Source organism: Nelumbo nucifera, chromosome 6, assembly GCF_055504915.1.
Source record: "Nelumbo nucifera cultivar China Antique chromosome 6, China Antique-T2T, whole genome shotgun sequence".
NCBI classification, from domain to species: domain Eukaryota; kingdom Viridiplantae; phylum Streptophyta; class Magnoliopsida; order Proteales; family Nelumbonaceae; genus Nelumbo; species Nelumbo nucifera.
The window spans coordinates 30,294,199-30,320,966 of record NC_142654.1 but is presented as its reverse complement, the minus strand read 5'-3'; the positions used below and the strand labels follow the sequence as shown (position 1 = coordinate 30,320,966).

The following is a 26,768-nucleotide window of genomic DNA, read 5'->3' as shown; positions in this document are numbered from 1 at the left end:
GGTGTTCTTATACTAGTAAACAAGTTAATCAGATTACAGTAATGTAATTTATATTTTTTACCTTTTCTTTTTGGATTTCATAACCTTTGAATTTTGTGAAAATTTCCAATTTCGACCTGGGGGGGGCGGTCATTTTTCTATTCTTATAATTTGGTGAGAAGACCATTTATAGAAAAAACAAACAACGTTTGTAATAATGTCAATCATTTGAAATTGAATAAAATAATTGAAAATTTCCTAATCAGCCTATATACGTTTTACGTTTTCAGGTCGGTCCTACACAGTAATCCCACGCGTTAGAGCAATGTACATGTCACCACCTAATTGGGAAAAAAACAAAAGAATCATGTTCGACCATAGACTTCGCCTTCGGTGAAAAACTCTCTTCAAACGATATCAGGAATCCGATCGTCTTCTTCATCTCCGACCGTTGTTCGAGCTCACTCCGATTGTCTTCTTCGTCATCGGCTGTCGTTCGAGCTCACTCCGGTCGTCTTATCATCTCTTCGAGTTCTTTTTCTCACCAATACAAAGAAAACACAATAGTGACTTCCATCCAAGCACACAAGGTTTTCAATTGTCTTCCTCATCTTCGACCGCCTTTCACTATGATTTTTTTGCTTTGTGTTCACCAATATAGAGAATAACACACTGGTCACTTCCATCGAGAAGAAAGGAGAAAAACACACAAGTCATCGGTTTACAAGCTTTTCATAGGTACTGATGTAGGGGTATTTGGCGGATCTTAGATTATGTCACGTGGCATCGGTCAGATCAAATCCTAACCGTACATCACTGATTGCTTTTAATCACTCCTAAGGCAAGGTTAACTATAAAAGGGGGTATTCATCTCAAGGTAAGCATATTAGAATCCCAAGAGAATAATTCTTGGCTATTAAGGACTAAGCTCTAAGCTTTTGTTTCTTGCCTGGTCCGATTTTTCTTAAGCACTCGGCTAACTTGATCGTCAGAATCTCCATCCTTGGAATAACACTCAGGGCCTTTGACATATACTCTTCTCTTATTTACAGATCAGTCCTATCGGCCTTGAATACTAGTGAAATCACTTTACTGCCCTTGGCCTCATATTTTGCAATGGTAATTGACATTTTTACCTTTATTTGATACATGAAGAATATTTTTTTTTTAAGTTGCCTTTCTTATTGAGTTTTCAATTGCTCGTATTACCATTACCTAATGCATTATTTTAAGTAATAATGTAGACAATAAAAACATTTTTACTAATTATTTTATTTTTCCTTTTTTTTTTTATGAAATTCATGGTAAAATGAGTGTGGATGTATATGTGGAATTGTAATGATTTATTGGGTGAAAATTTTGAAAATAGTAACAATGAGTTGTTGTATGGATATTTGAAGGACATGGTCAATAAAATATATTACAAGGTACCCAATTTGGGGTTAAGTGATGGTTTGAATGAAGTATTTGATGATTCAACAACATTTGGGTTGTTGAGCTATGCATCCAAGGGTGGATTTCTTGACATGTATATAGACCACAATGTGTCAAACCCAACATATAACACAACAAGGTGCACTCCCAAATAAGTTGGTGGGGGAACCCATCATCAATTAGTACCCTCCAAGTGAATTTAAATGATCAGATACCTGAGCATGAATTTCTTGGGTACGATGGCAGTCAAGGTAATGTTGGCTCAATTGATTGATGATGTAATTTTATATATTTTGTAGGGTGATTTGGAGAATGTAACCACTGAACAAGGGGAAATCGGTTAGGCTAAGGTTTTTAATGTTAGAGAGACCAAAGTGGAAGACCCTCGTGGAGGGATTGAAGGGGAAGAACCCATTGAAGGGAGATGTTCCCAATACATGGTAGGATGTGTATGTGAGGACCTGTGAGGCACCAGGTGTGAGGAGCAGATCCAATCTCAATTAAAAGTGATGGGGAGTCTGATGAGGAGTCTACAACCTCACATTGACCTCACGGACACATTCCATCATCATGTATGGGAATATCTCCCGTACTTATGTCTTATTATTTATGAGAGATATTCTCAATGCACGGTGGCACTAATCACATCGAGCGGTCTCGCACTCACTGGTCCAATGCGGGTTTCCCCCATTGCTGAAAATTCTATCTCAGGGATCTCCACTCTGACCCCGAAAACAAAAGCAAAATTAGAACATGCACGTCCACTGTGCATTGGAAAAATCTCTGGTGAATAATAATTAGTGATTATGGGAGATGATTCATGAATAATAATTAATATGTACGGGAGATGTGTATCTGAGGACCTTGTATGGGAATATCTCCCGTACTTATATCTTATTATTTATGAGAGATGTTCTCAATGCATGTGGCACCGATCACATCGAGCGGTTCACACTCACTGGTCCAATGCGGGTTTTCCCCATTGCTGAAAATTCTAATATCAGGGATCTCCACTCTGACCCCAAAAACAAAAGCAAAATTGGAGGAAAGATATTCCGATAGTTCAATAAAGTCCCGTCCATTTTGAACAAATCCCAACCTATCCCTTTTGCGACGACCCTGTGTTCGTTCCATATCCAAGTATCCTTTAGGGGTATTATGGGAGATTGGGAGTTGAAGTTTCATTAGTTGTGTGGATACTTTCAGATTCTGCTCTTGTTTAATTTTAATGAAGGGGAAGAAAAGTTGGGGGGGAAACCTAAAACCTGTGGACTGTGGAATTGTCAGTTTCTGGGAGGAAAGCATATAAAAGGGGGTAGAGGGAGGAAGGGAAGGCTGTTGAGCAGTACGTTCTCTTCTCGTTATTGGGTGGTTTGATTTTTCGTTTTGTTGAATTTGATCGAAGATGGAGGAAGTTGACCACCTAGCTCATGAGAGGAACAACGCCGAGTTCGATGTTGAAGCTATGAAGATCGTTTGGGCCGGCTCTAAGCACGCATACGAAGTCTCAGACCGTATGGCTAGGCTTGTTGCTAGCGATCCTGTAAGTTTTCCACGTTTTTTGGCACAACTTTGCATCCGGGCATCGTTTCTTTTGTCTTTGGTTTGAGTTTGAACAATTTTAGATATGTTTTCCCCCTATTCCTGGTATTTTTTTGGAGACAATGCATTCTTTTAATTTTTCTCGATGTGAAGGGAGCTTTAGTTTGTTAGCTTGGGCTGTGTTTGAAGAAGTAAGAGAAATCTGGCTGCTGAATTTTTGTAATTTGAGACTGGTTCCATGAAGCAGATTTGGTTTTGTTGTTTCGGAACATTCAATTGTAGCTTTATTGATCAACGGAGAAAATTAGTAGCTTAATAATTTCATGAATCTGCATTGCCCACTACAACAAGACAGTTTTGTGCTTTTGTTTTTCCTTTTAATATTTTATGATTACTACTATTTCTACTGTGGTTCTTTTTATGGGCTTATGTGTAGGTCCAATGATACTTTGTAATCTGATCTCTGTGGTGCCTTCTTTGATGATTAGGTCTTTCGCAAAGATAATAGACCTATGCTTAGTCGGAAGGAGTTGTTTAAGAACACTCTAAGAAAAGCGACTCATGCATGGAAAAGGATCATTGAGCTCCGCCTTTCTGGTAATTTCCTTCTTTCCACATTGATGGGGCATTTAAATGTTATGTAAGCTTTTAATTTTGCGTTCTTTAGTGGTGGTCTCCATTGGTTTTGAGAGTTAAAATTTCTTCAGGCATATACAAATTTCTGTTGATTAATTTGTTTTTCATATTGGTTGTACTATCTAACTATTGGAGTTCTACAACAACAGAAGAAGAGGCATCCAGGTTAAGGTTTTATGTGGACGAACCTGCTTTTACTGATCTGCATTGGGTGAGTAACTTGCACTTGTACTTTTATGGGTATAAATATTGCAGTTATTCTATGTTGCTTATCTATTTATGAACCTCAGTACACATCCCAGATCCCTCAAAAAATATCAATATGTGTCCTTATTGAGATGAGCCCTATCATATGCCATGCATAATTTGCAATTGCAATTTAGGGGGTGTTTCTTCATATAAGAGAATATAAAGACTAAAGAGTACTGGCACCTCATTCATAAAAAAAAGAGTACCGGCACCTGATTGGACAATTAGGACTGTTCAAATTGGGACCGGGAAAGTTCTTCGGGTCAGCACAGGAATTGATCCAATGTGGCAGTGGCACAAAGCAAGACAGAACCATTTAAAGAGTTCTATTCTTTTATAAATCAATCTGCCAAGGCAGGTCGGACAAATTTCTGGTTCTGTGCCAGAGACAAATGACCTAAAGGAAGGGATGGTGAACTATCCTTCTTGGAATAAAATGTAACTCAAATTATTTGGTTTCAAAGAAATTTCATATGGTTTTGGACTTAGAAAAAGGGAGAAGGAAAAAACCAATGGAAAAGGAAACCTGGTTATCCATGATTAGAAGCAGCTGGATGATAATTTTTGAGGGAATAATATGATGCTGACTTGTCTTTGCTTCTCAGAATTTTACATGCTTTTATTATTATTTTTTTATCAATGAGAATTTTACATGCTTTTACAAACGCCATTAAAAATTACCACCATCATCTGATAGTAAATAAAAGCTTGAGAGAGAGGGTTGTGAAGAAGCCCTTATCTTGGCATTTGTCTTTTTCTTTAGTCGGCAGAAAAAGGTAAAATAATTAAATATACAAGTTTAAAATGCTAAAAGACAGACTTCAGACCATAATCTATAGGTCTTGCTACTTGTATCAAATGGATGCTAATAAGGGTAACCCAGATTACATGCAAAGGAGGCTTTTAATCTCATGAAACATGGATAAGATCCATAAATGGGGGTCAATGAGGGTACCTTATTTTTTGTGCTGTTCTGCATTTACTCTTTTTTTTTTCCTTATTCATCATTTTTCTACATTTACTAAGGGGTCATTGCTTTGTGCAGTGGTAATTTCTCAGTCTGACAAGTATGAGAATGCAGATTTAAGTCTAAGAGTTGCTTCTTTGTGCAAACAAAGAAAATTGTTGACAAAAGAAGCCCATCAGGAAACTTTATCTCTCTCATATGCAACTCCCTTAACCTTGGCTTACTTCAGCTCCCAAAGGATCAAAACATGTGAAAGTTAAATTTCTGCGAGAGTTTTGTGGAGGTGCACAAGGGTAGTGGTGTTATGAAATATGATCCATTTTGGAAGAACAGAATGCAGGATTTTTTCTTGAGAAGGAAAGGAGTGAGGAAATTGTGAAGGATTGTGCTATGACTAGGGTGATACATTGAGCTAGAACAATGGACATCTTTTCACACCTCTCCTTTGATGACACATGGAGAAACTGGGGTAAGGTGGCAAGGAATTCTTCAAGAAAGAGGATGATATGTGTTCCTTGGTCACCTCCATCTGAAGACTTCATCAAGCTAAACTTTGATGGCAGTGACCTTGGTAATCTGGGTCCATTAGGAGCATAGTTTTCAAGGCGCCAAGGCAAGGCTAGGCAACAGGGGGCGCCTAGGCATTGCCTAGGCAATGGATTTTTTAAGTAAAAAGCACATACCCTACGGTAGTTCCCTAGGTTCCATGACCATCCTTAATAACTATCCATAATTGTCGTAAGAAAATTATAAACTTCATGTTTAAATCTAGAAAATCAACATATTTATGAGAAGAAAAAGAAGAAAAGAAAATTCAAAAAATATAGGGGCTGAACCCCTATTTTTGTTATAGGAAAAGAAGAAAAGAAAAGGTGGAAGAAGAAGAAGACATGGAAGAAAAAATATGTTGATTAGACAAAATTTTAAGTTCTTCCCTTACTTACTGCTTCTGATTTTGAAGTCTTTGAGGGTTCAACAGCAGTTAGCAATGTTTGTGTTGATTAAACCTTAACAAATAAGAAAATAATAAAAAGAAATTAGTTTATAAATGTTTAATAATGTCTATTTTATAATTATAATCTCAGAAAAATAGCAACATAAAAGTATTTTATAAGACAATATACAAAACTGCTTGGCGACTGGGTAAGGCGAGCCTCCAAGGGCGACTTGTTGCCTAGGCGTCGCCTTGATAACTATGAAGACTTCAGTTGTAATGCTTTTTCTGTTTTTTTTTTTAATTGAATGAGGTGAATCTCACTCTCCTTGGGATGTTTATATTGTTGTATATATTGCTTTTCTAATAACAATAAAATTACTTATCAAAAAAACAAGTTAAATTTCTGTGAGAAAGCAAACACTCAATCAAATCAGTTCAATGTTTTGATGGAAGTATGCTTCTTTAAGCATTATTTTGGGTTGTATATTGGAATAGGGGTTAGGAATTAGGTTTTCAGACTCTAGATAATTCAGAAGTCCTTTGCTTTGATAGATAATAATAAAAACTTTTTATTACTGAAATATTGGAAGTTCATGAATATAAATTTGCTGGGAAGATAACATGATACAATACAGAACAGGTTAATGATGTATTGTGGTCCTGTGGACAATATGAATATATAATATAGAAATTTATAAACGAAAAAAAAAATCTTGATTGATAAAATGAAAATGTCTGAAAGTCAACCCTAGAAACCATATGATGGAATTATGATGCTGTACCCTGAATTTATCTTGTAATTAGTAACAAAGAGGTTGGATTCAGACATTTTAATAGTACATTGTTGTGATATATGACATTTTTGTAGTTTGATTTGTAACTTCTAATAAATGAGAAAAATAAATAGAAAGGAGAGAAATAACAGATATGAAGGGGAAGAAGAAGAGATAGTGTAGTCCTCTCTAACCTGTCGGCCGAAGGACGTACTAATATTTTAAGCGGTGTAAAATTACAATTATACCCATGTATGCATAAGGAGAAGAATAATAGGCTAAATAAAGACCAAAAGGCCCCTAACAACATAGAGTAACAACTTTGAAGAAGTGGTCTGTTGCAAGTTGGAGGGGGCTAGAAGGGCTAGTGGAAGACTAAAAAGGACATGGATTGAAGTAGCAAGAAATGATTTAAGTGCTCATGATTTATTGATGGATATGACACTAAACAGAATGGAATGGAAAATAGGATTAATGTAGCTGATCCCATACAGTTGGATTGATGATGATGGAATTTTTATAGTGAGCATTTGAATTGAAAGTAAAGACTAGGATTGATTATGGGTGCACTTTCTGGAGTCATGAGATGAATAGTTGGTATTAAGTACTAAAAATAGGTTATGTAGAAGTCCGAAGTGCAATTTTCACTGCAGCTAGTAACTGTTCCTTTTTATGGCTAATTAATAAAGTGGACAATTACCAATAAAAAAGAGCAAAATTACTGGCTTCAAATATCTGTTGGATAGATCTAGATTTATATTATTCAAATCACATTTGTTAACCACATTTCTATTTAGAATGAGATGCTTTCCCTATTTCCACTCCTAAGGTTGTGGTTAAGATCAAATTTGTCAATGACCAACTTCTTGTTGTATTCTGCATGGCCAAAACTGTGTTGTTCCCAGTGGATGATGAAAGGATCAAACTTCTCTTCTTATCTATGGTATATACTTGAAACGAAAGGTGCATATGGCCGAATGCCGAGAATTCAGCATTTGGTATCTGGGTGAAGGCTAAGAGATTGTTATTCGTTATCCATGTGCGATGTTCTTGACACGTGACAGTTGAACAGAATTTCGCTTGCATGTGGTTGACTCACATGTGGGAATTGAAGAATTTGTCTTGCTGTCTGTGGGATTCTGGAAGATTCCGTATCACCTCTCCCACTAGTCTCTTTGTCTCTGGGTTTCTCCGGTTCCCAGGGGTTTCCAATGGGAAGCTGCAAATAATAGACTTGGTTTCTGGTAGAGTTGTGCCTTAAGGTACCATATTTCCAACAAAAAAATTCCTCTACCAGCATTTTAGTGCTTTTGTGGTGTTTGGATTTAATTTCCTTCCATGTATTGCAGTATTCCATATTTTCTAACTTCTGTTACACATTTGGGGTTAAAAGTATGAACTTGATATTGATGCTTAATTTTACTTTCCCCTGTATTTATCTCCAAAAGAAACACTTAATTTTATTTTTCCAGTATTATTGATTTGCTGATTTTCTCTGTAGGGCATGTTTGTACCTGCCATAAAAGGGCAAGGCACCGAGGAGCAGCAACAGAAGTGGTTACCATTAGCATACAAGATGCAAATAATTGGATGTTATGCACAAACTGAACTTGGTCATGGCTCCAATGTTCAAGGACTTGAAACTACTGCAACATTTGATCCTAATACTGATGAGTTTGTTATCCACAGTCCTACCCTAACTTCAAGCAAGGTAGCCAACTCTTAATGAGAATCTGTATTTAATTTTCAAGAAATTGTGGGTTTAAAAAAGTCTAAGTTACCCAAGTCTAAGAAAATAAGGATGACCCATGGATGATATAGCTGTGCACTACTTTCTTGCCTATAATGTTCCACGCATACTGCCATATCAGCACTGCATGTTTTTACATTCTAAAAGATAGTTATTTTAGATCCTCTTATTGATGCCACTTTTTGTTATAACAGTTATTTTTAAAGACTGACTTTCTATTTATCCTTAAAGCTTTTACAAATTATTTTAATGAATTTTGTCAACAGTGGTGGCCCGGTGGACTGGGTAAAATTTCTACACATGCTGTTGTGTATGCTCGCCTCATAACAGATGGTCAAGATCATGGGGTGCATGGTAACTTTCAAGACTCAGTGAGAGAGCACCATATGTAAAGTGTTTTCTTCTGGTTGAATTATTTATTTAAAATTTTCTTCTGTACAGGTTTTATAGTTCAGCTAAGGAGCTTGGATGACCACTCACCTCTTCTGGGCATTACTGTTGGTGATATTGGAGTGAAATTTGGAAATGGAGCATACAACACTATGGATAATGGTGTTCTGCGGTTTGATCATGTTCGCATCCCAAGGAACCAAATGTTGATGCGGTTTGTTCTCTTTCTTCCCTTCTCTGTGTGTTGCTTTGGATATATTATGTGTGTATCTATCTGTAATTAAACATTTTCCTTAATAGACAATATAAAAGAATTACATTTATTGTTTAAACGAACTGTTGAAATCATACTATTGCATTGGCATGGCTTTTAAGTCCAAAGTGATCTGCTTGTTTGGGCTCGTTATGACAATTGGAGAGCTATTTTCGTCTCCCATTTTTATTTGATAACATTTAATTATTAATTGCTGATACCGATAAAATAAGTTATTAATTATTGCCCATCCATAGAGGAAAACTTCAATGCTGGGACTGGGGGCTATGCTGCAGCTCACATGGACAAGGGCACTGTTGAGGTGGCCAGTCTAATGTGTTATGTTTGAGTTGAATAACCCTGGAGTTGATATATAGGACACTATCTGTGCTGAAGTTTCTCATACACGATTACACGTCATGGTTTCCTGCTTCTAATGTCATCAAATTAAACTTTGATGGTTGTGGATTGTGGTTTGGGGTGCCTAGGAAATTCAAGAACAGTAGTTTTCAGAAATTTTGATGGAGACCCATGATGATTCAATAAGAGTGGTGGTAATCCTACCAGGGATAAGATTAGCCAATTCCCTAACTTACAGGAATTTAGTGGTAGAAGGGGACTTTTTGTAATTGTGGGCTGACTTAAAAATGATAGTACTCTCTTGGAAGCATGATATGTTTTTTAATTATAAAGTAAATGCAGTTTTTTTAAAACGAAAATTGAAATAGTACAATTACATTTTCTTCTGTTTATTTAATAAAATTTTCATTGTTACTGATAAAAAAAAGAAAAAAAAAACTCAGCCATCAACATTCTCATCTTGATTAAAATACAAACATCAATTACATATTTATGCTATCATTTCATCATCTAATTCTAATTCTGGTCATAGATAAGTCCCAAAAGATGAATGAGATAGGTCTTTAAATTCAGGATGTTTGCAGCCATTTCTTAACGAATGACCCAATATGAGCCACAGTTCTTATTATCTCTGCTCTTTCCTTCTAAAACTCCTGTTTCTTTCTTTCCATATACCCCAATTGATTGCCAAATGGAATTGAACTCTAGAAAGTTTTTGCCTTCTTGCTATCTGATACTGCAGGCTACTTAATAAGAGTTCTAATCATGGAAGCATAAAAAGTCTTCACCATAAAAACACCATTAGTAGATTCTTTCCACCATGTAGCATCTTCTGACGATGGCAATACTTGTGTTCCTTCTAAACATTCAAACAGATCAATCCATTCCTCAATCTCTCTCTAGCAATGGTTTCCTGAAAAATGGGTGCCAAGCAATCTGATTATTTCTGATTTCAAAAGAGTCCCTTAGCTGCAATGTTCTAATCATTTAATGGATATGATCTTGGACATAATCCACACAACTTCCCAACCCCAAACCACTTGTCTTCACAGAACCACACCCTATTACCCTCTCCCACCTTATACTTTGTACAGTTTGCAATTAATTGATAAAATTTCGTTGTTCCTCTCCAATTTGCAAATAATTGAAAATAAAGACATGTCATGAGAGAGGCAAAACAGTTGGATATGGAATTGAGAACAATTTACAACTGGGCACTGGGATCAGCCAACAGTATGGTTGATGCCTTGGAAAAACAAGGAATAATCTGAAATCAGTTCAATTAGATTTTGATTCCCCAAGGTAGTGAACTTGTAAAAAGTAAAATTCAAAAAGGAGGGTAGCAGGTGCTAGCCCAAAGTAGGGGTGTTTGACACATTTCTGTTTTGTATATCTTTCTTTAACATAATACTTAATAAAGCTTTGACTTTTTACTGATTAAGGAAAAAAAAAGCATGCTGAAGTTTTTCTCAACTGTTCCAGGGTTTCTCAGGTTACAAGGGAAGGGAAATATGTGCAATCTGATGTTCCAAGGCAGCTAGTTTATGGGACTATGGTTTATGTACGTCAAACTATTGTATCTGATGCTTCCTGTGCTTTGTCACGAGCAGTTTGTATTGCAACAAGGTATAGTGCTGTCCGAAGACAATTTGGTTCACAGGATGGTGGGCTTGAGACCCAGGTAATCCAGGAGGCAATGTTGAAATCATAATGAAACTTCAGCTTTTGCTTATAAAGTAAGGGCTTAACCGATATATAGGTGGCATGGAGTCTTATAACTTCTACTCTGTTTCTATTAGTGATTGCCTTGGATAGAAAACCCATATTTAGGTGTAATGTATCCTATTGTTAGTGTCCAATTAACAAGATACTGATCCTGACCTTCACCTGATCCAAAAAACTGAACACACTGATGACCCTAATGATCCATTACATGATTTTTCCTGGACCACTGGCTATTTAACGATAGCTGTGATGATTTGATTGCAACCTTTGGATCCACCACATTCTTTCCATCGAGGATTTCTATTGTATCGATTGAGGCATCAGGTGTGGGATTCCAGTCCATAGGTTGCACACTCACCTTAGTGGTTATCTAGGGAGAAATCCTAAAATATCTCATCCATGAGTAAACAATGATAGATATCTATTTCATAGTCAAAGTTTTTTGTTATCTTTGATGACTCTGATGAAGATAAGTTATGGCTTATAATCAAATATTTCTCAGTCCTATGGTTTCACTGGTGTTCCTCCAGAAAAGCTCCATCTTTTTTTTTTTTTTGATAAGTGATTATCTCATTGATTAAGGAAAAAAAGATTACAAGTTTTCTGGATAGGTATCCAGACACCATAAATTCAATAACAGCAGTTACAACTGAGCCCAAAACAATTGATCTCTATGCACTCCCTGTTTAGCCATATAACCAGCTAACCCATTTTCTGATCTCCTAACCCAGTTGAGGGTGGTTCCAGTAGGTGGGGCACATAGGTCCTAGGCGCAGCCCTTTCAAAAGGCACATGCCTGGTGTGCCTAGGCATGCGCCTGATGTGCCTTACGCCTCCGAGAACCCCCTATTTGATAATGGTGTTCATTCATTTCATCCTAATAAAATATCTTCATTTAAAGCAATTAAAATTATAAAATGATTATTTTTTGTGTGAGAACTAAGAACTTAAGAACCTAACATGGACTTATTTGAGCTTGCCTTGAGGGGTGTGGCACAAAGGCAGTTCGTTGAATCAGGAATGTAATATGCTTTACATCACATTAGCTACTTGAAGTAATGCAATTGAGGAAAAAAAGAGATTGTGGGTTTTACATGCTTGAAGAATGTTTTATATGTTTGATTTTAATTTTAGATCATAGGTTTTTAAAACAATTATTTTAAAATCTAAGTTTATATTTTTTATTAATATTATGTTTAATATATATATATATATTTTTTGCATTTTTATTGAATTTCTGGTCTCTTTTTTGCTCTTGTTCTGAGTGTTCACAAGATATCTTTTTGTGTTTTTGTGATGGTTTGTAATGCCTTTTCTTGTTTTCTACCCATTGATCTCCAGGTGATTGATTACAAGACTCAGCAAAGCAGACTCTTTCCATTGTTAGCTTCAGCATATGCTTTTAGGTTTGTTGGCGAATGGCTGAAGTGGTTGTACACGGATGTGAGCCAGAGATTGCAAGCCAATGATTTCTCGACATTGCCTGAAGCACATGCATGCACTGCTGGTTTGAAGTCATTGACTACTTCTTCCACTGCTGTATGTAAATCTTAGCTTTCCTATGATTACATTACTTTCCTTTTTTATTACTTTCCCCATTTTTCTGGGATATGTTCTCCACTTCTCTCAGAATGGTTATGGCATCTAGGACTTCAAGCGGGTGTTTATTGTTTATTTATGAAACTGACCTGTTGTGTACGTAATAAAGAATGCATTGAGAAAGGTAAGCCAAGAAGTTCATCTGTTTACCTGAACAATATATCATTGGAAACTGGGAAAGTAAGGTGTTTTTTGTACATAACACAATGCACAATTATTTATTTTAGTTTAAAACACTTTAGTTCCATATAAGACAACTGAAGTTGAAACTACCCCCCCTGTTGGGGGAAATGCCAAAAAGACATGTCCCCAACACCCCCATGCACATAACCTGATGTAAAGGGTGGAACAAACGTTTAAAGTTAAATCTTCCCAACTAAACATGATTTTGGTTCTATGAGGTCAAAACACCTAGAAGGCGCTTACATGGACTCTAAATGGGAATGGAACCACTGTCCCAAACACCCATTAAGTCACCCAGCATGGTCATGCATCCTGTCATGTTCTGGAGCTCAAGCACAATCAACATGGGAATAATGTCCCAAACACCCAAGGCTGCAACTTGGGTGGATCAGGCTTGGCATTTATTAAATTTGAATGGACTTTCCCAGGGCCCAGGTCTGATACAGTGTAATTGTGTAAATTCTTCCAGTTGGGTACCTAACTTGCACGGTTGCACCCATTGTTATCTTGTATTTAAGCTAAGTTAGTGGACTATATCATATAAATCTTCATGCCAGTGCATTATTTATGCTTTCTTCGCTAGGCGACGCCTAGGCAACAAGGCGGCGCCCTTTGAGGCTCACCTCGCCTAATATCCAAGCAATTTTGTACTATGTATTGTAAAATACTTTTTATTCTTTATTTTTTGACATTATAATTATAGAATAGGAACTATTAAACTAAAATATTCATCTTGTGTGTTTATATACTAATTTGTTTTTATTATTTTCTTATTTGTTAGGATTTAATCAATACAAATTGCTAAGTGCTGCATTGAACCCTCAAAGACTTTAAAACCTGAACCAATAAGTAAGGAAGAACTTAAAATTTTGTCTACTACTACTACTACTACTACCACCACTACTTTTTCTTTTCTTCTTTTCCTAGAACAAGAATAAGGGTTGAGCCCCTATATTTTTTCGATTTTTCTTTTCCTTCTTTTTTTTTCTTCTCATGAATATGTTGATTTTCTATACTTTAACATGAACTCTATACTTTTCTTATGAAAGTTATGAATAATTATTAAGGAAATATGGCTATGGTACCTAGGGAACTACCCTAGGATCTATGTTTTTTATATAAAAAAATCCATTGCCTAGGCGACGCCTAGGCGCTTCCCTGATGCCCAGCCTCGCCTTGGCGCCTTGAAAACTACGATCCAATGGTCAAAACTCTTCAATAATTAAGCTATTTGTGTATTTTACCATCACATCAAGAAATGCCCCCTATATTAAGCATTTTATTGACAAATCTTAATTGTGCTTGGAGCAGCCACACTGATGAATTAAAATGAACTTTCATCTTCTGTTTCCACTTTCATTCAGTAGAAATGGTTTTTTTAAAAGAGATATTCCTATTATGGTTTAACAGCCAGAGGAATTTGCTTGTACCGTTGGCTTGATAACTGCACCTCACCTCCTTAATGTGGTGATTGATAGGATATTTAAATTAACAGACAGGAATTTTACATGCAAAATATGCAAAGTTCCCGAAGTCTAGGTTATAATTAGATTGAACAAATTTCTAGGGCATGTTCCATGAATGAACTCAAGAAGAACCCAAGTTTAAATGATGCGAGAAACTGCTTTCCTTCATTTAATTTTTTCCTTAGACATAGGCATTTGAAGCATTTTAGCCATGTTCCTCAGTTAATATTCTTTCTATTTTCATAGACCTACTCAATATAAATACAAGTTATTTCTCTGCACTAATGTGTATTTCTTTGGTAACCACATCAACATTGAGACCCCCCATCAGTTTTACATCATTATGATGTTACTTTAGTTGTCATTAATTAATGATTCTATATCTTCTGTGGATAGTCTTTAATTCTATCAAGTTTTGGGAAGTGCTATGATGCCTTAATTCAAAATCTATTATTAAATTCCATTTCCCTTGTTTGGCAACTAAATACATTGCTTTAGTGTCAAGCATGATTCACACTTTCATATCTCTTTGTTTGTCATTTGGCTGTCCTCTGCCTAGCCATGTGATGTTGTTGTCGTGGGCACTTGCATTTCAAATCCCAATACATTCCCATGAACCTCTGACCTTTTTTTTCCAATTTTTATATCCTCTGTCGCAACATTTGAGGATTTAAATATGGTCAATAAGCTGCAACTTCTTGATCTAGATGTTATTTTCTATTGACAACCTCATCTGCTTTGGTTACAGGATGGCATTGAAGAATGTAGAAAACTGTGTGGAGGCCATGGGTATCTATGTAGCAGTGGGCTTCCAGAATTATTTGCTGTATATGTCCCTGCCTGTACATATGAAGGAGACAACATTGTTCTGCTTTTACAGGTTAGCAGATGATAGTGGTAAAATTATGTTGATAGCTTAAAAACATAAAACCTGTATAGCCAGCTACGCTTGAATACTGGAAAGTAGATATTTACATTCCCATCTCTTCTTTTTTCCCTGTTGTATTTGCACTTTGCATTGAAAGACTGGATCTGTTGTAGCATTACCCTGCAGTCCTGCTCTCTTGTTATGTGAGATGGTATGGTGGCACTGCCTCAACTTTTTGTTGGAGAGATGATATAGCCACGTAGGATTGGCAGCTCTGATGCCAAATTGCTGTAGGATGACTATGACCTAAGGGTGAGTCTACAAAGGTATTAATTAACTAGGAAAGGGTTTAGGGGTGATATTCATAAAAAAAAAGGTTTAGGGGTGATTTTAGGACTAGAGGTATAGTTCAGTCTGGTTAGGAATTAGGATGGGTCTCTGGGCTTAACTACAAGAATTGTAGGTTTGTATTGGATAACTGTGAAAAATTTTTGAGTTGAGAAAAGTCAATATAGGTTTGATTTTTTTTTTCAAATGAAACTTTTTAAATAGGTTTAGGTTTAGAATGGATAGTTATAAGGGTGACCAAATTTGGAGCATCTAATAGTTTATGCTTGTTTATAGATTATAGACATGCCCGTAAGTCTTGCTGGGTCATAATCCTGGGTACACATCAGATTCTAGTTCTCATATACATGTCCATGCAACACTGATAGAACCATAGAGAAGATGGAGAGAAAATCTAGCATTACTCGACAGGGTGCCTAGAATCACTCTAGGGCATGAGAATCATTCACCACGCATAGAATAATCTATAAACTCAACTAAACATAATTTATTCATCCTTCCAATCCTTCACACTTTATACATAGATATAGAATTATAAGGGCGACCAATCCCACTAGAACTAAGAAAATTTTAAATTACAGAATTGTCACTATCATCAGAAAATTACTCCTAAGCTACTTAACTATTAACTATAATTACACACAGGGATGACAATGGTGTGGTTTTAGCACTATAATCAGGACCAAGGAAACTCTAATTGTTGGCCCTGCACCAAGTTCTAAAGCTGGGAAAGTTATTAAACTACAAGAATATAGTGGTGGAGGGAGACTCTCAATTGCTGTGAGCTGCCCAAGTAGTACAACCAGGGACTATAGAAACATAGACACATTTTCAGGGAGATGACACAGCTTGCACAAGAATTTAGAACTGAATTCCAGTGGATTCAAAGAACAGCAAATACTATGGCGGACTCTTGCAAAGGAAGGGGTGGACAGGGAGCAATTGTATTGGGGGGGTTACCAATAAGGTTTCTGAATTCTCTGGGCTTGTATAAAGGAATGTATAAGGCAAGGTATCTCAGGCTATTTTGTGTCTTTGGGGTGCTTGGCACTTTTCTCTCTGAACATATTTGCATCCATAAAAAAAAAAAAGAATTTACACAAAACTGTGCTATGAATAGATAAATAAAACTCTATGGCCAGAACTAATAGAGAGAATGTAAAATGACCAAAATACTCCCAGTGTCATAAATACAAAAATACAAAGCAAACTCAAAAAATTCCATATCTGACTATTTGGCTCCTGCAATTACAGCTGTTATTTACACTAACCTGAATGATGTTATCCATGCTAATGTATACAGAGCATAGGCTTTTTTAAGCACCCTAATTTCTTCAAAGTAACAGCACCAGAGGCATCACCCAGTCAGTTAGGGCTAGGAATGCATTGCCAGTAGAAGGGATGAGATGACCGGTGCACACTGTGAGGATCATAATGATTATCCTTGTACTAGTAGGTAGCACATGTGATGAACATGAATAAAATCAAAATAAGTTTTATTTTTTTGTTTGTGTTTTATATGCATTTTTAGGGGTTCTCAAAGTTCGGTTAAACGAACCATAGGCTACTTTTTTAAACTGAACCGGTACTACCAGTTTTTGCAATTTCACAAACCGGTACCACCAGTTGACCAGTTTGTTTCTTTTGTTTTTTTATATTTATAACATATATTATAAATAAATAATATATTTATAATATATATATAAATATATATCAGTTGGTTTGATTAACCTCCAGTTTTTTTTCTAGGTTAATCAAAAACTGAGTCAGTCCTTCGGCTTTTCAAAAATACCAAACCGATCAGTTCGGTTTTCTCGGTCTAATTCGGTTTTTCGGTTCTTTATGAGCACCCCTATGCATTATATGTATATTAATGTCTTAGGTTATAATTTATGATGGACCTAGACCCATGCAATTGTTTTATTGTATCACACTTGCCAGAGTATTTAGGTGTCAAAACATTAGCTAATATATGAAGTTCAATATATGCCTATGTATTTGTTAGGATGTGCTTGTTTGTACTCAGATCATCTCTTGCAGGTTGCGAGGTTTCTTATGAAGACTGTTTCTCAACTGGGTTCTGGAAAAAAACCTGTTGGAACAACAGCTTACATGGGAAAAATCGAACATCTGATGCAGTGCCAATGCGATGTTCAAAGAGGTAAATTATCTTGTTTCTGAATGCTGGTACTTACAGTTAAAATTTCTATTTGGTGCGAGATATTGCATTTGAAGTCAAATTAGAATGTTTTGTCTTGGGGACAGTGTTATGGTGCATCTGAAAATCCCTTTCCCATAAACTCCTAAAAGCTTTCTATATTTGAGATCATGGAAAGTTTGTTGTTTGGAAGTCACAGAATAGGGATGCAATATCTATAAAAGAATTGTGATTAAGTTGCATATTAGGGATCAAAGTTATGTTCTCTTTTCCCCCTTTTCTTCTTTCTTCCGATAATTGTGAAGCAAACAGAAGAAAAGAACCTAATTTCCCATCTAGAAGACTTACATGGTCCTTTTCAAATAACACAGAATGATATATATATATATATATATATTTTGGAAAAGGTTAAGTAATATTTATTGAGAATGAAGTACACACTGGAGGCTGAGATCAGTCCCAAAACAGGCTGACTGATCTAAATAGCGATTACACAAGCCATCAAGACAAGGAAAAAAATAAATCTGATACATTACAGTTTCTAAAATCTGCTGCCACGGACAACCAAGAAATCAATTTGCCCACTAACTTCTGGGTTAGGTCCTCCAGACTTAGAAACTTGTTGCTGAACACCCTTCTATTTCTCTCAGTCCAGATACACCACATTACAGCATTTGGAATCATTTTCCATAAAGCCTTCTTTTTCTTGCTCCAGCCCACAATATGCCAGCAGCATAACAGCTCTTTTACCGACCTCGGCATCACCCAACAAACCTTCAAGGACTTGAGGAGGTGGTTCCACAACTGAGCCGAGAACGGGCAGTGTAAACACAGATGATCAGTAGATTCAGCACTGCACTCACATAAGCTGCAAGACTGGTCCAAAATCTGAATTCCCCTTCTTACAAGGTTTTCCTTGGAAAGGCATTTGTTAAGAGCCATAGTCCAAACAAGGAAACTGGCTTTAGTCGGACTGATAGGATTCCACACTTGCTGAACTGAGAAATCAGGAACACCCCTCCTACCAATCCTAGCCACCAAAGATTTAACAGAGAATATCCCATCAGGATTCCACTTCCAATGCCATTTATCCTCCGTACTAAAGTCCATCTCTTGATGCTGTAGACAGGTCAAAAGATTCACTGCCTCATCCACCTCTCAATCAAAGAGATTTCTACGGAAAGAGGGAGTCCAAAGAACAGAATCACCAGAAATACTATAGCACTCAGCAACTGAGGCCTCTTGGTCTGAAGCACACTGGAAGATGAGAGGGAAGGATTCAGCAAGAGGAACATCTGAGCACCAAGCCTTCCAGAATTTGATCCTATTACCATTACCAGCCCTGACTGAGATCCCCCTGGCCAACTCTGGGAAATGCTTCTTTATCCCCTTCCACAGAGAGTTACCCCAGTTAGGAGGGGGGTCCCTAGATCTCCAATTTCCCCAGCTCACACCATATTTTCTAGCTATGAGAGATCTCCACCAAGCATTAGATTCTACAGCAAATCTCCAAATCCATTTACATAGGAGAGCAGAGTTAAAATATTTCAGTTTCCTTATACCTAACCCCCCTTCAGATTTGGGAAGACAGACTTGTTACCAACTCACCAAGTGCACTTTTTTCTCCTCCTCCCAGCCTCTCCAAAGGAAATTCCGTTGAAGCTTTTCAATATGATTTGCCACCTTCTTAGGAATAGAGAAAAGAGATAGGAAGTAGGTAGGTAAATTGGAGAGAGTACTCTTAATCAGAGTCACCCTCCCCCCAAAAGAAAGGTATTTAGCCTTCCAAGAAGCCAACTTCCTTTCCAATCTCTCAATAACCGGGTCCCAAATAGCAGAGGAACCACCACTCACCCCAAGCGGGAGTCCCAAATATTTGACCGGGAGAGATTCAATCTGACAAGCCAGAATACCAACACACTCAGCTAAATTGGAAACAAGTCCAACTGGGATAATTTGGCTCTTATTCCAATTAACTTTCAAGCCTGTAATCACTTCAAACCAAGAGAGAATCCCAAGAATTAGCTCCACCTGAGAGGGGGAAGCATCCACAAAACATACTGTATCATCTGCAAATTGAAGAATGTTCACCTTCTCTCCCCCTGGCACCATTGCAAAACCTTCCCAATCCCCCGACTCAGCAGCCTTCTTGCAGAAAAGAGTGAGGATCTCCATTACACATATAAATAACAGAGGAGATAGAGGGTCTCCCTGCCTAAGACCCTTGGAACTATCAAAGAAGCCTGCAGACTATCCGTTTACCAAGACTGAGAACTTTGGGGAAGTGACACATACTTTCATCCAATTCCTCCATTTCTGCCCAAAATACATCTGAAGAAGCACAAGGTCTACACATCTCCAGTTAACATGATTGAAGGCCTTTTCAATAGCAAGTTTACAAATCAAACCTGGAGAATCTTCTTTTTTCCTGGAATGTATGAGCTCATTGGCAATAAGAGCTGAATCTAGCATCTGTCTACCCGGAATAAAAGCACTTTGGTTATTTGAGATAACCCTACCAAGAACTGCTTTCAATCTTTCTGCAAGGACTTTAGATAGGATTTTATAGAAGCTATGCAACAGACTAATTGGCCTAAACTCCTTAATATTCACAGCACCTTCAATCTTTGGAATGAGGGTTATAAAGGTAGTGTTCAGACTTCTCTGCAATGAACCCGACTCAAAAAAGTCCTGGAAAACATTCAATATATCCTGTCTCACCACGTCCTAGCATTTAATGTAAAAGAGATTTGTAAGACCATCGGGCCCTGGAGACTTTTCATCAGCCAACAACTTGATAGCTTCTTTAATTTCCTCCTCAGAAAAAGGTCTCTCAATGAAAGAAGATTGCTCATCACTCAACTAGTTAAAAGAAAGGGATCTTGGAAAAGGTCTGAATGCCCAAGATTCCTTATACAACTTCTTGTAAAAGCTAGTTGCCACTAGCTTCATATCAGACTCAGTGATACCTACCCTGCCCTCTCCCTCCAGCCTGGTAATTACAGAAGCTCTAGCTTTGGCATTTGCCATTTTGTGAAAATAATGTGTATTCCTATCCCCCTCTTTCAGCCACACCACTTTGCTCTTTGTCTCCATTTAATTTCTTCTGCCATTGCCAATTTGTCAAACTTCAACTTAGCCTGAAATCTTTTTAATCTGAGCTCCTCAGCAATAGGACCTAATTCTTCAGCTGTGTCAATCTCCTTTATGGTACTCAATAGAGCTTTCTTCTCAGTATCTAGATTCAAACTTTTCTCCACTTTCCAAATCTTTAGCTTTGCTTTAATGGCTCCCAATTTCTTTGCTAAGATGAATGAACTGGTACCTCCCACCTGCAAATCCTCCCAAACAGACTTCAACAAGAGAGTCATCTTCAAACCAAGCATTCTCTAATTTAAACTCTGGAAAAATATCCTCCCAGTTAGAAGTAACCAGAAACCTATCCAGCCTCACTAGGGTAGGAAGGTCTTGTTTGTTGGTCCAAGTATACCTATTGCCATGAAGGGGTAAATCTTGAAACTCAAATCTGTTGATAAAATCAGCAAATTGCACCATATCCCTAGATCTTCTTCCCCCCGAGCTTCTCTCCTCCCCAGAAAGAGTGACATTAAAGTCCTCACCAATAACCCACGGGCAATCCAGACTTCCCCTAGCCACTACGAGCTCCTCCCAAAACTCCTCCCTCTGACTTCGGTCATTAGGACCATACACATTAGTAACCTGACACACATTGCCATTTGCAAGTTTCAAGACAAGAGAAATTGAAAAAAGTCCAATCTGATGAGAGATCAAGCTGCAAACAGTCGGGTCACACATACTCAGTAACCCCCCTGCACTACCAGCTGCTGACTTCGACCTCCACCTAACCTCACCCCTCCCCCCAGATACTTCTAACCACTCCGACCTCCACATATTCCAATTTAGTTTCTTGAATCAATACCACTTTTGAACCTGAACTTTTCGAAGAGTCACAAGCTACCAGCTTCCTTCTCCCCGACCCCAGCCCCCTAACATTCCAAGATAAGATCTTAAGCTCCATAACAAACTAGGAACAACAGAACACTTGGCACTTAAGCCTTTCTCCACCCCCCCCCCCCCCCCCTCTTACCAACTTTATCATTAAGGTTCCAAGTCAAGCGTAGCAATTCTCTACTTCTTTTAGATTTGTTGCTCCCCTTCTTTACTACAGCTTTCCCCCTGGCCATACTCATTCTTTTCTCTACCCCCTCCAAGCACTTAATTGTTTCCTCTTCCAAGCCTTCTAGCGAGATCCTCAGAAACTTTCCCAATCCCATCAACTTAGAAGAAACCCATGACAAATCAGAAACACTTTCAAACTGCTCCCCTACCTGGCTCGACTGATCCACTAACAGATTGTTATTCTTCTGAGACTGCTCAACTGTGACAGCAAACCTATCCGTAACACAGTTTGTTACCTCCCACCTGTGGCCCAACACCCTCAAGAATACCTTCACCACTTGCAATTTGAGGATCTGCAGCCACCATCGCTATTGGATCCACCTCCATCAACTCCTCTTCCTCTCTTAGCACCACTAGTTGGTTGGACTTTAGCTGAGTCTCGCCTACCAGAGCAAACGCTTGGGAAGGCCAAGATTTCACAACCCCAGCGCCGGGATCTGAAGCTCCCTCTCCGCCCTTCTTCTCCGTACCAGCAGCAGTCCCCCTTCGTTCCTGAGAATCCCGAGCCTCCCCTGAACCCACACCCTGAAGACCACCGCCAAGCCGAGGACTGAAATCTGGCATCAGTTTCGTCCTTCGAACAAAGGTTGAAGAGTCGGTTGGGCTGAATAAAGCCATTCCAGGCCCATTAACTTCATCCAAAGTCCCATGGGCCCACTGAGACTCGAGTGGGGGAGGCTGACAGCCCTTCTGACAATTCTCTGGCGCACTAACTTCCCTAGGGGCCAGCTGGAGCTCTGCAAGGAATTCTCTAATTAAGGCTTTAATGGCCTCAGTACCCCAAACCTGCCCGCTGCCCCTCAGATTTGAATTTTGAATCTCCTTCACAGCTGGATCCTGGGTAAACCCATCTGTACCGTTCGAAGTCACCAACATCGGATGGCTCAAAAGAACCCCCAAACCTGCATCTTCTTCTCTATCTACGGTCACCGGAGAAGCAACTCGCGTCTCTGTCTTCTGATACCTCTCTGCTACTGAAAAACTGGGAAGCTCACTTTCGCCAAAATCTTCCAGGATTAACGTTTTGGAGCAGTTCAAACTCTCCTTGTCTTCTTTAAGGACATCGCGAGACAGCCCTTCTCCACCTCTCCAACTTCGAACAAACGGCAGAACTTCTTGCCAGATCTGAACCGTGAAGACCACTTCAACCTTGCTTGGAATTTGGTTTCCCCCGCGGATTTTCATTCTTACCCACTCGCAGGTCGCAATCTCCAGTTGGGAATCGTCTGTCTCTATAAAACCCCCACAAGCATCCCCAATAGCCCTTATGACACTTGGGCACCAGAGCAGGAGTGGCAGGCCGTAAACCCTAATCCAGCATGACTCCAGGTCCTCTCCTACTTCAAAGGGATCAGGGTAATGGCATCCCGCACTCGCCCCCCACCAGTCCAGCAAAAGGGGGTTTCTTCCCATCTGCCATGGACCTTGTCTTAAAACCCAATCCGCACCAGCTCTTGACGGACAAATAAAGTGGAATAGACCATCCGCCATTTTCTTCACTCTCACACCCCCCACCTCTCTCCAAACGCCATTTGCCCACCTCTCTACCTCCTTAATCTCCACCCCCATCGGAACCTACCCACCAAACAGTTCCTCAAAAACTCTCTTCTCGCAGTCACCCCCTGAGGATCCGTTGCTACCACCCTATTACCATTAATCCATTTCACCTCTGACTCCCCAAAAGTAGGCCAAACCCCCGCCGCCACCACTTCTCTGTAAGAAAGATTGCATCTTACCCTCCCTTCATTCTCCAATCTACGGTACCAGGCAGAAGCTTCCCATCTTCACTTCCCCCCACTTGCTCTATTATAAGAGAATCTGCGCTCCATCAATAACTTCAGAAAAGAGACCCTTCACCAGCGAAACAGACTGTAATCATCGCCATTCGAGGATCTTATTGAAATCAAAATGTTCTGGTAGTGTCCATCCATCCATGGAAACTAATTGTGTCAGCCTATGAACTGCGAAACCAATCTATCCAAGTTTAGAGAACCCCAAAAGCGTGAGTAAAGTAAACTTACCACACTCGTTATCAAAATTATACTTTTTGGAAGGTGATAGCTTGCCAATCATTGCTATCCAAAATTATACTTTTTGGGCATACCCAACTTTCCACTCAGGTTCTGTTTGTGGTTGTTTATGGAGTTCTACATGATCTGGCTTGAGATTGAACCATAGAGATTATTGTATTGGTGAATAATCAGTAAATTTTCTCACCAAGGATACACCATTCATCTCCATTCGTGGATTAACTTAATATTGTTTCTTCTATTGCATAAAATTAATTATCATGTAATCTTAATCAGTCTATAATCATTGCCTGCCTAATAAATGAAAAAAATCACTGCATTTTTTAAATGGAAATTATGATCTGAAAATGCTTCAATTAATGGCTCTTAGGTTTTATTAATCATTTCATCATCATCATCCAAGCCTTATCCCAATTACATGGGGTCAGCTACATGAATTCTGTTCAAATCAGGATCCATGATCAAGTGCTTGGCAGAAGTTTTAATGCTGGCTGCCAACCTGATGCAACTCTCCTCTTTTATCCAGGCTTGGGACTGATGGTGTAAAACAAGTTTACACTGGTGTAGTTGTTTTCTTAATCATTTCACAGTATCATATTCTAATTAGAGCTATCAGTATAGTGGACGCACTCTCAGCAATCATGTTTGTGATCATGTATCTGACACTGGCTGACTGATATCTTGCATCATTGTGAATTCTTGAAATTCCTTTGGCTGAATTGTCTGACATTACAGCACCCTTGCACAAGCATCTGGGTATCATAGGTGTTGGGCTATGTGAGACATTGAGGTTAACCATTTTAATATTATTTTGCAGCTGAGGATTGGTTGAAGCCTAATGTAATATTAGAGACTTTTGAGGCAAGAGCTGCTCGGATGTCTGTTGCCTGTGCTCAAAATCTCAGCAAGTTTTCGAGTCCAGAAGAAGGTATCCACTATATATTTTATAAAAATGCCTATCAAATGTTCCAGTTCTTTCTTTTTCAGGATGATGGAATACTTGGAATGAAAGAAAACATCTTCCCTACTGTCTTGTTTGTTTGATGTGGCACATGTGCAAGATACATCCATTAGATGAAACCCCCAAGATTTCCTGGGCCAGATTGGCTATATAATATGTCACCAGAAAGAAATTAAAAATTAAAAACACAAGAAAATAAAGAAGACGTGAAGGTGTTCTTTTCCATGGAAACTCTTTAAGTGTTTCTAACGATCTAAAAGAATTCAGTTATCTGGATGGTTAGGCTTTAGACTCATCCAGTTGAGTGAATTTTCTGTTGTACCTACATGCCTTGGGATCACTTTTCATATATCGTGTTATTAGATCAGTTAGGAAAATGCTTCTTCCAGTCCCCTGTTTTAATATGAGTTTGGAGAAATGAATATGTATCGGCTTAACATCTCTTTTCATTCAGGCTTTGCAGAGCTCTCTGCCAATCTCGTGGAAGCAGCCATTGCTCACTGCCAATTAATTGTTGTTTCCAAGTAAGTTTGTTCTTCCTCTATCTCAGTTGATCAATATGTTTATAAAAAGATCAAAAGATAACCATTCTCTCACTTTGGGGAATTAATTTTGGGAGCATGAGAAATCTAGAATCTTCTGGAAGGGCCCTAAGAAATTAATTGCAGGAGCAATATTAGTTTCTCTCAATCTTAGAAATTTGTTGCCATAAAGGATAGCAAGTAACAGCTAGGTCCTACTTGTGTATCATTTTATTGGTCAGGTTCCTTGAAAAGTTGCAACAAGAAATTCCAGGGAAGGGGGTGAAAGAACAGCTAGAGGCGCTCTGTTACATTTATGCCCTTTACCTGCTTCACAAACATCTGGGTGACTTCTTATCAACAGGGTGTATCACCCCCAAGCAAGGATCACTTGCCAATGATCAGCTCAGATCCCTATACTCACAGGTTTGTACCAAATACAGAATCAATTCTGGTTGAATCACTTCGTGCCATCTAAGTAGTTTTTGCTTCTCTAACCAGAATGCATTTTGATGGTATACTGATAATAGGTTCGTCCTAATGCCATTGCCTTGGTTGATGCTTTTAACTACACTGACCATTACCTTGGCTCTGTTCTTGGTCGCTATGATGGAAATGTGTATCCAAAACTGTATGAAGAGGCATGGAAAGATCCACTCAATGACTCAGTTGTTCCTGATGGATACCATGAGTACATTAGGCCAATGCTGAAGCAACGGCTCCGGGCAGCACGTCTTTGAATGTATTTACTACATGGTCAAACCAGACATTCGGATATTTTCATTTTAACTTATATTATAAATGAAACTAATAAAGCTATAGGGGTGATCCTTCAAACTGGGGTTCGAGTATGTGTAAATTCTGGACAGAAGTTTATAGAGAATCATCTATCAGTTTATCTGTAACAGATTCTTATTGTTGGAGAATTTCTATAATTGACTGTTCCAAATGAAAGATTGTCCCTTTTATTTGTGCTTCATGTGTTATAGTTACAGACGAGTGTCATATTACTACTTAGTAGTTAGTACAGTATTATCTTTTATCATTTCATCTGATATATAAACACATGCCTTTTACCGTATATATGATGCAATTTGATGATCCATATTGCGAGATTGTGCGACATAAAGATCAAAATATCAGTATTGGGTATCGTATTGGACAGTTCAGAATTCAGATACGGATACACTTGGGAAATGCATATAAATCACATGAATACATTAATAACACTAAATCTATAATTTAATTATCTATGGATAAAGTATAACAACATAAGAAATGCACACTTTAATAGGTTATATGAAGAAAAACATTCTAATCAATAATACCGGGACTTTAGAATATGTATACATCATAAAAAAATGTATTTATTTAGTATTTTTATATAAATAATGATTTTATTTTTTAAATAATATGTTTTTATTTTAAAAATATAATTA

At 38.0% G+C, this 26,768-nt stretch overlaps 1 protein-coding gene across 1 annotated transcript; it reads left to right on the top strand.

Moving 5' to 3' along the window:
- Positions 1-2,346: 2,346 nt before the first annotated feature.
- On the top strand, positions 2,347-26,308 carry LOC104598456 (peroxisomal acyl-coenzyme A oxidase 1-like). The gene is made up of 14 exons (XM_010260527.3): positions 2,347-2,956; positions 3,444-3,552; positions 3,741-3,802; positions 8,019-8,228; positions 8,534-8,621; positions 8,709-8,871; positions 10,753-10,951; positions 12,337-12,534; positions 14,992-15,123; positions 17,500-17,620; positions 24,665-24,775; positions 25,263-25,332; positions 25,572-25,755; positions 25,860-26,308. The coding sequence occupies exons 1-14, from the start codon at positions 2,819-2,821 to the stop codon at positions 26,067-26,069; spliced, it is 1,995 nt and encodes a 664-aa protein (XP_010258829.1). The 5' UTR covers positions 2,347-2,818; the 3' UTR covers positions 26,070-26,308.
- Positions 26,309-26,768: the final 460 nt, after the last annotated feature.

Excerpts from the sequence above, each read along its gene's own strand:
- LOC104598456 (XM_010260527.3), top strand. The coding sequence starts at position 2,819 with ATGGAGGAAGTTGACCACCTAGCTCATGAGAGGAACAACGCCGAGTTC. Across the intron at positions 24,776-25,262 it reads GTTTTCGAGTCCAGAAGAAG|GCTTTGCAGAGCTCTCTGCC; the intron begins GTATCCACTATA and ends CTTTTCATTCAG. Across the intron at positions 25,333-25,571 it reads CAATTAATTGTTGTTTCCAA|GTTCCTTGAAAAGTTGCAAC; the intron begins GTAAGTTTGTTC and ends TTTATTGGTCAG.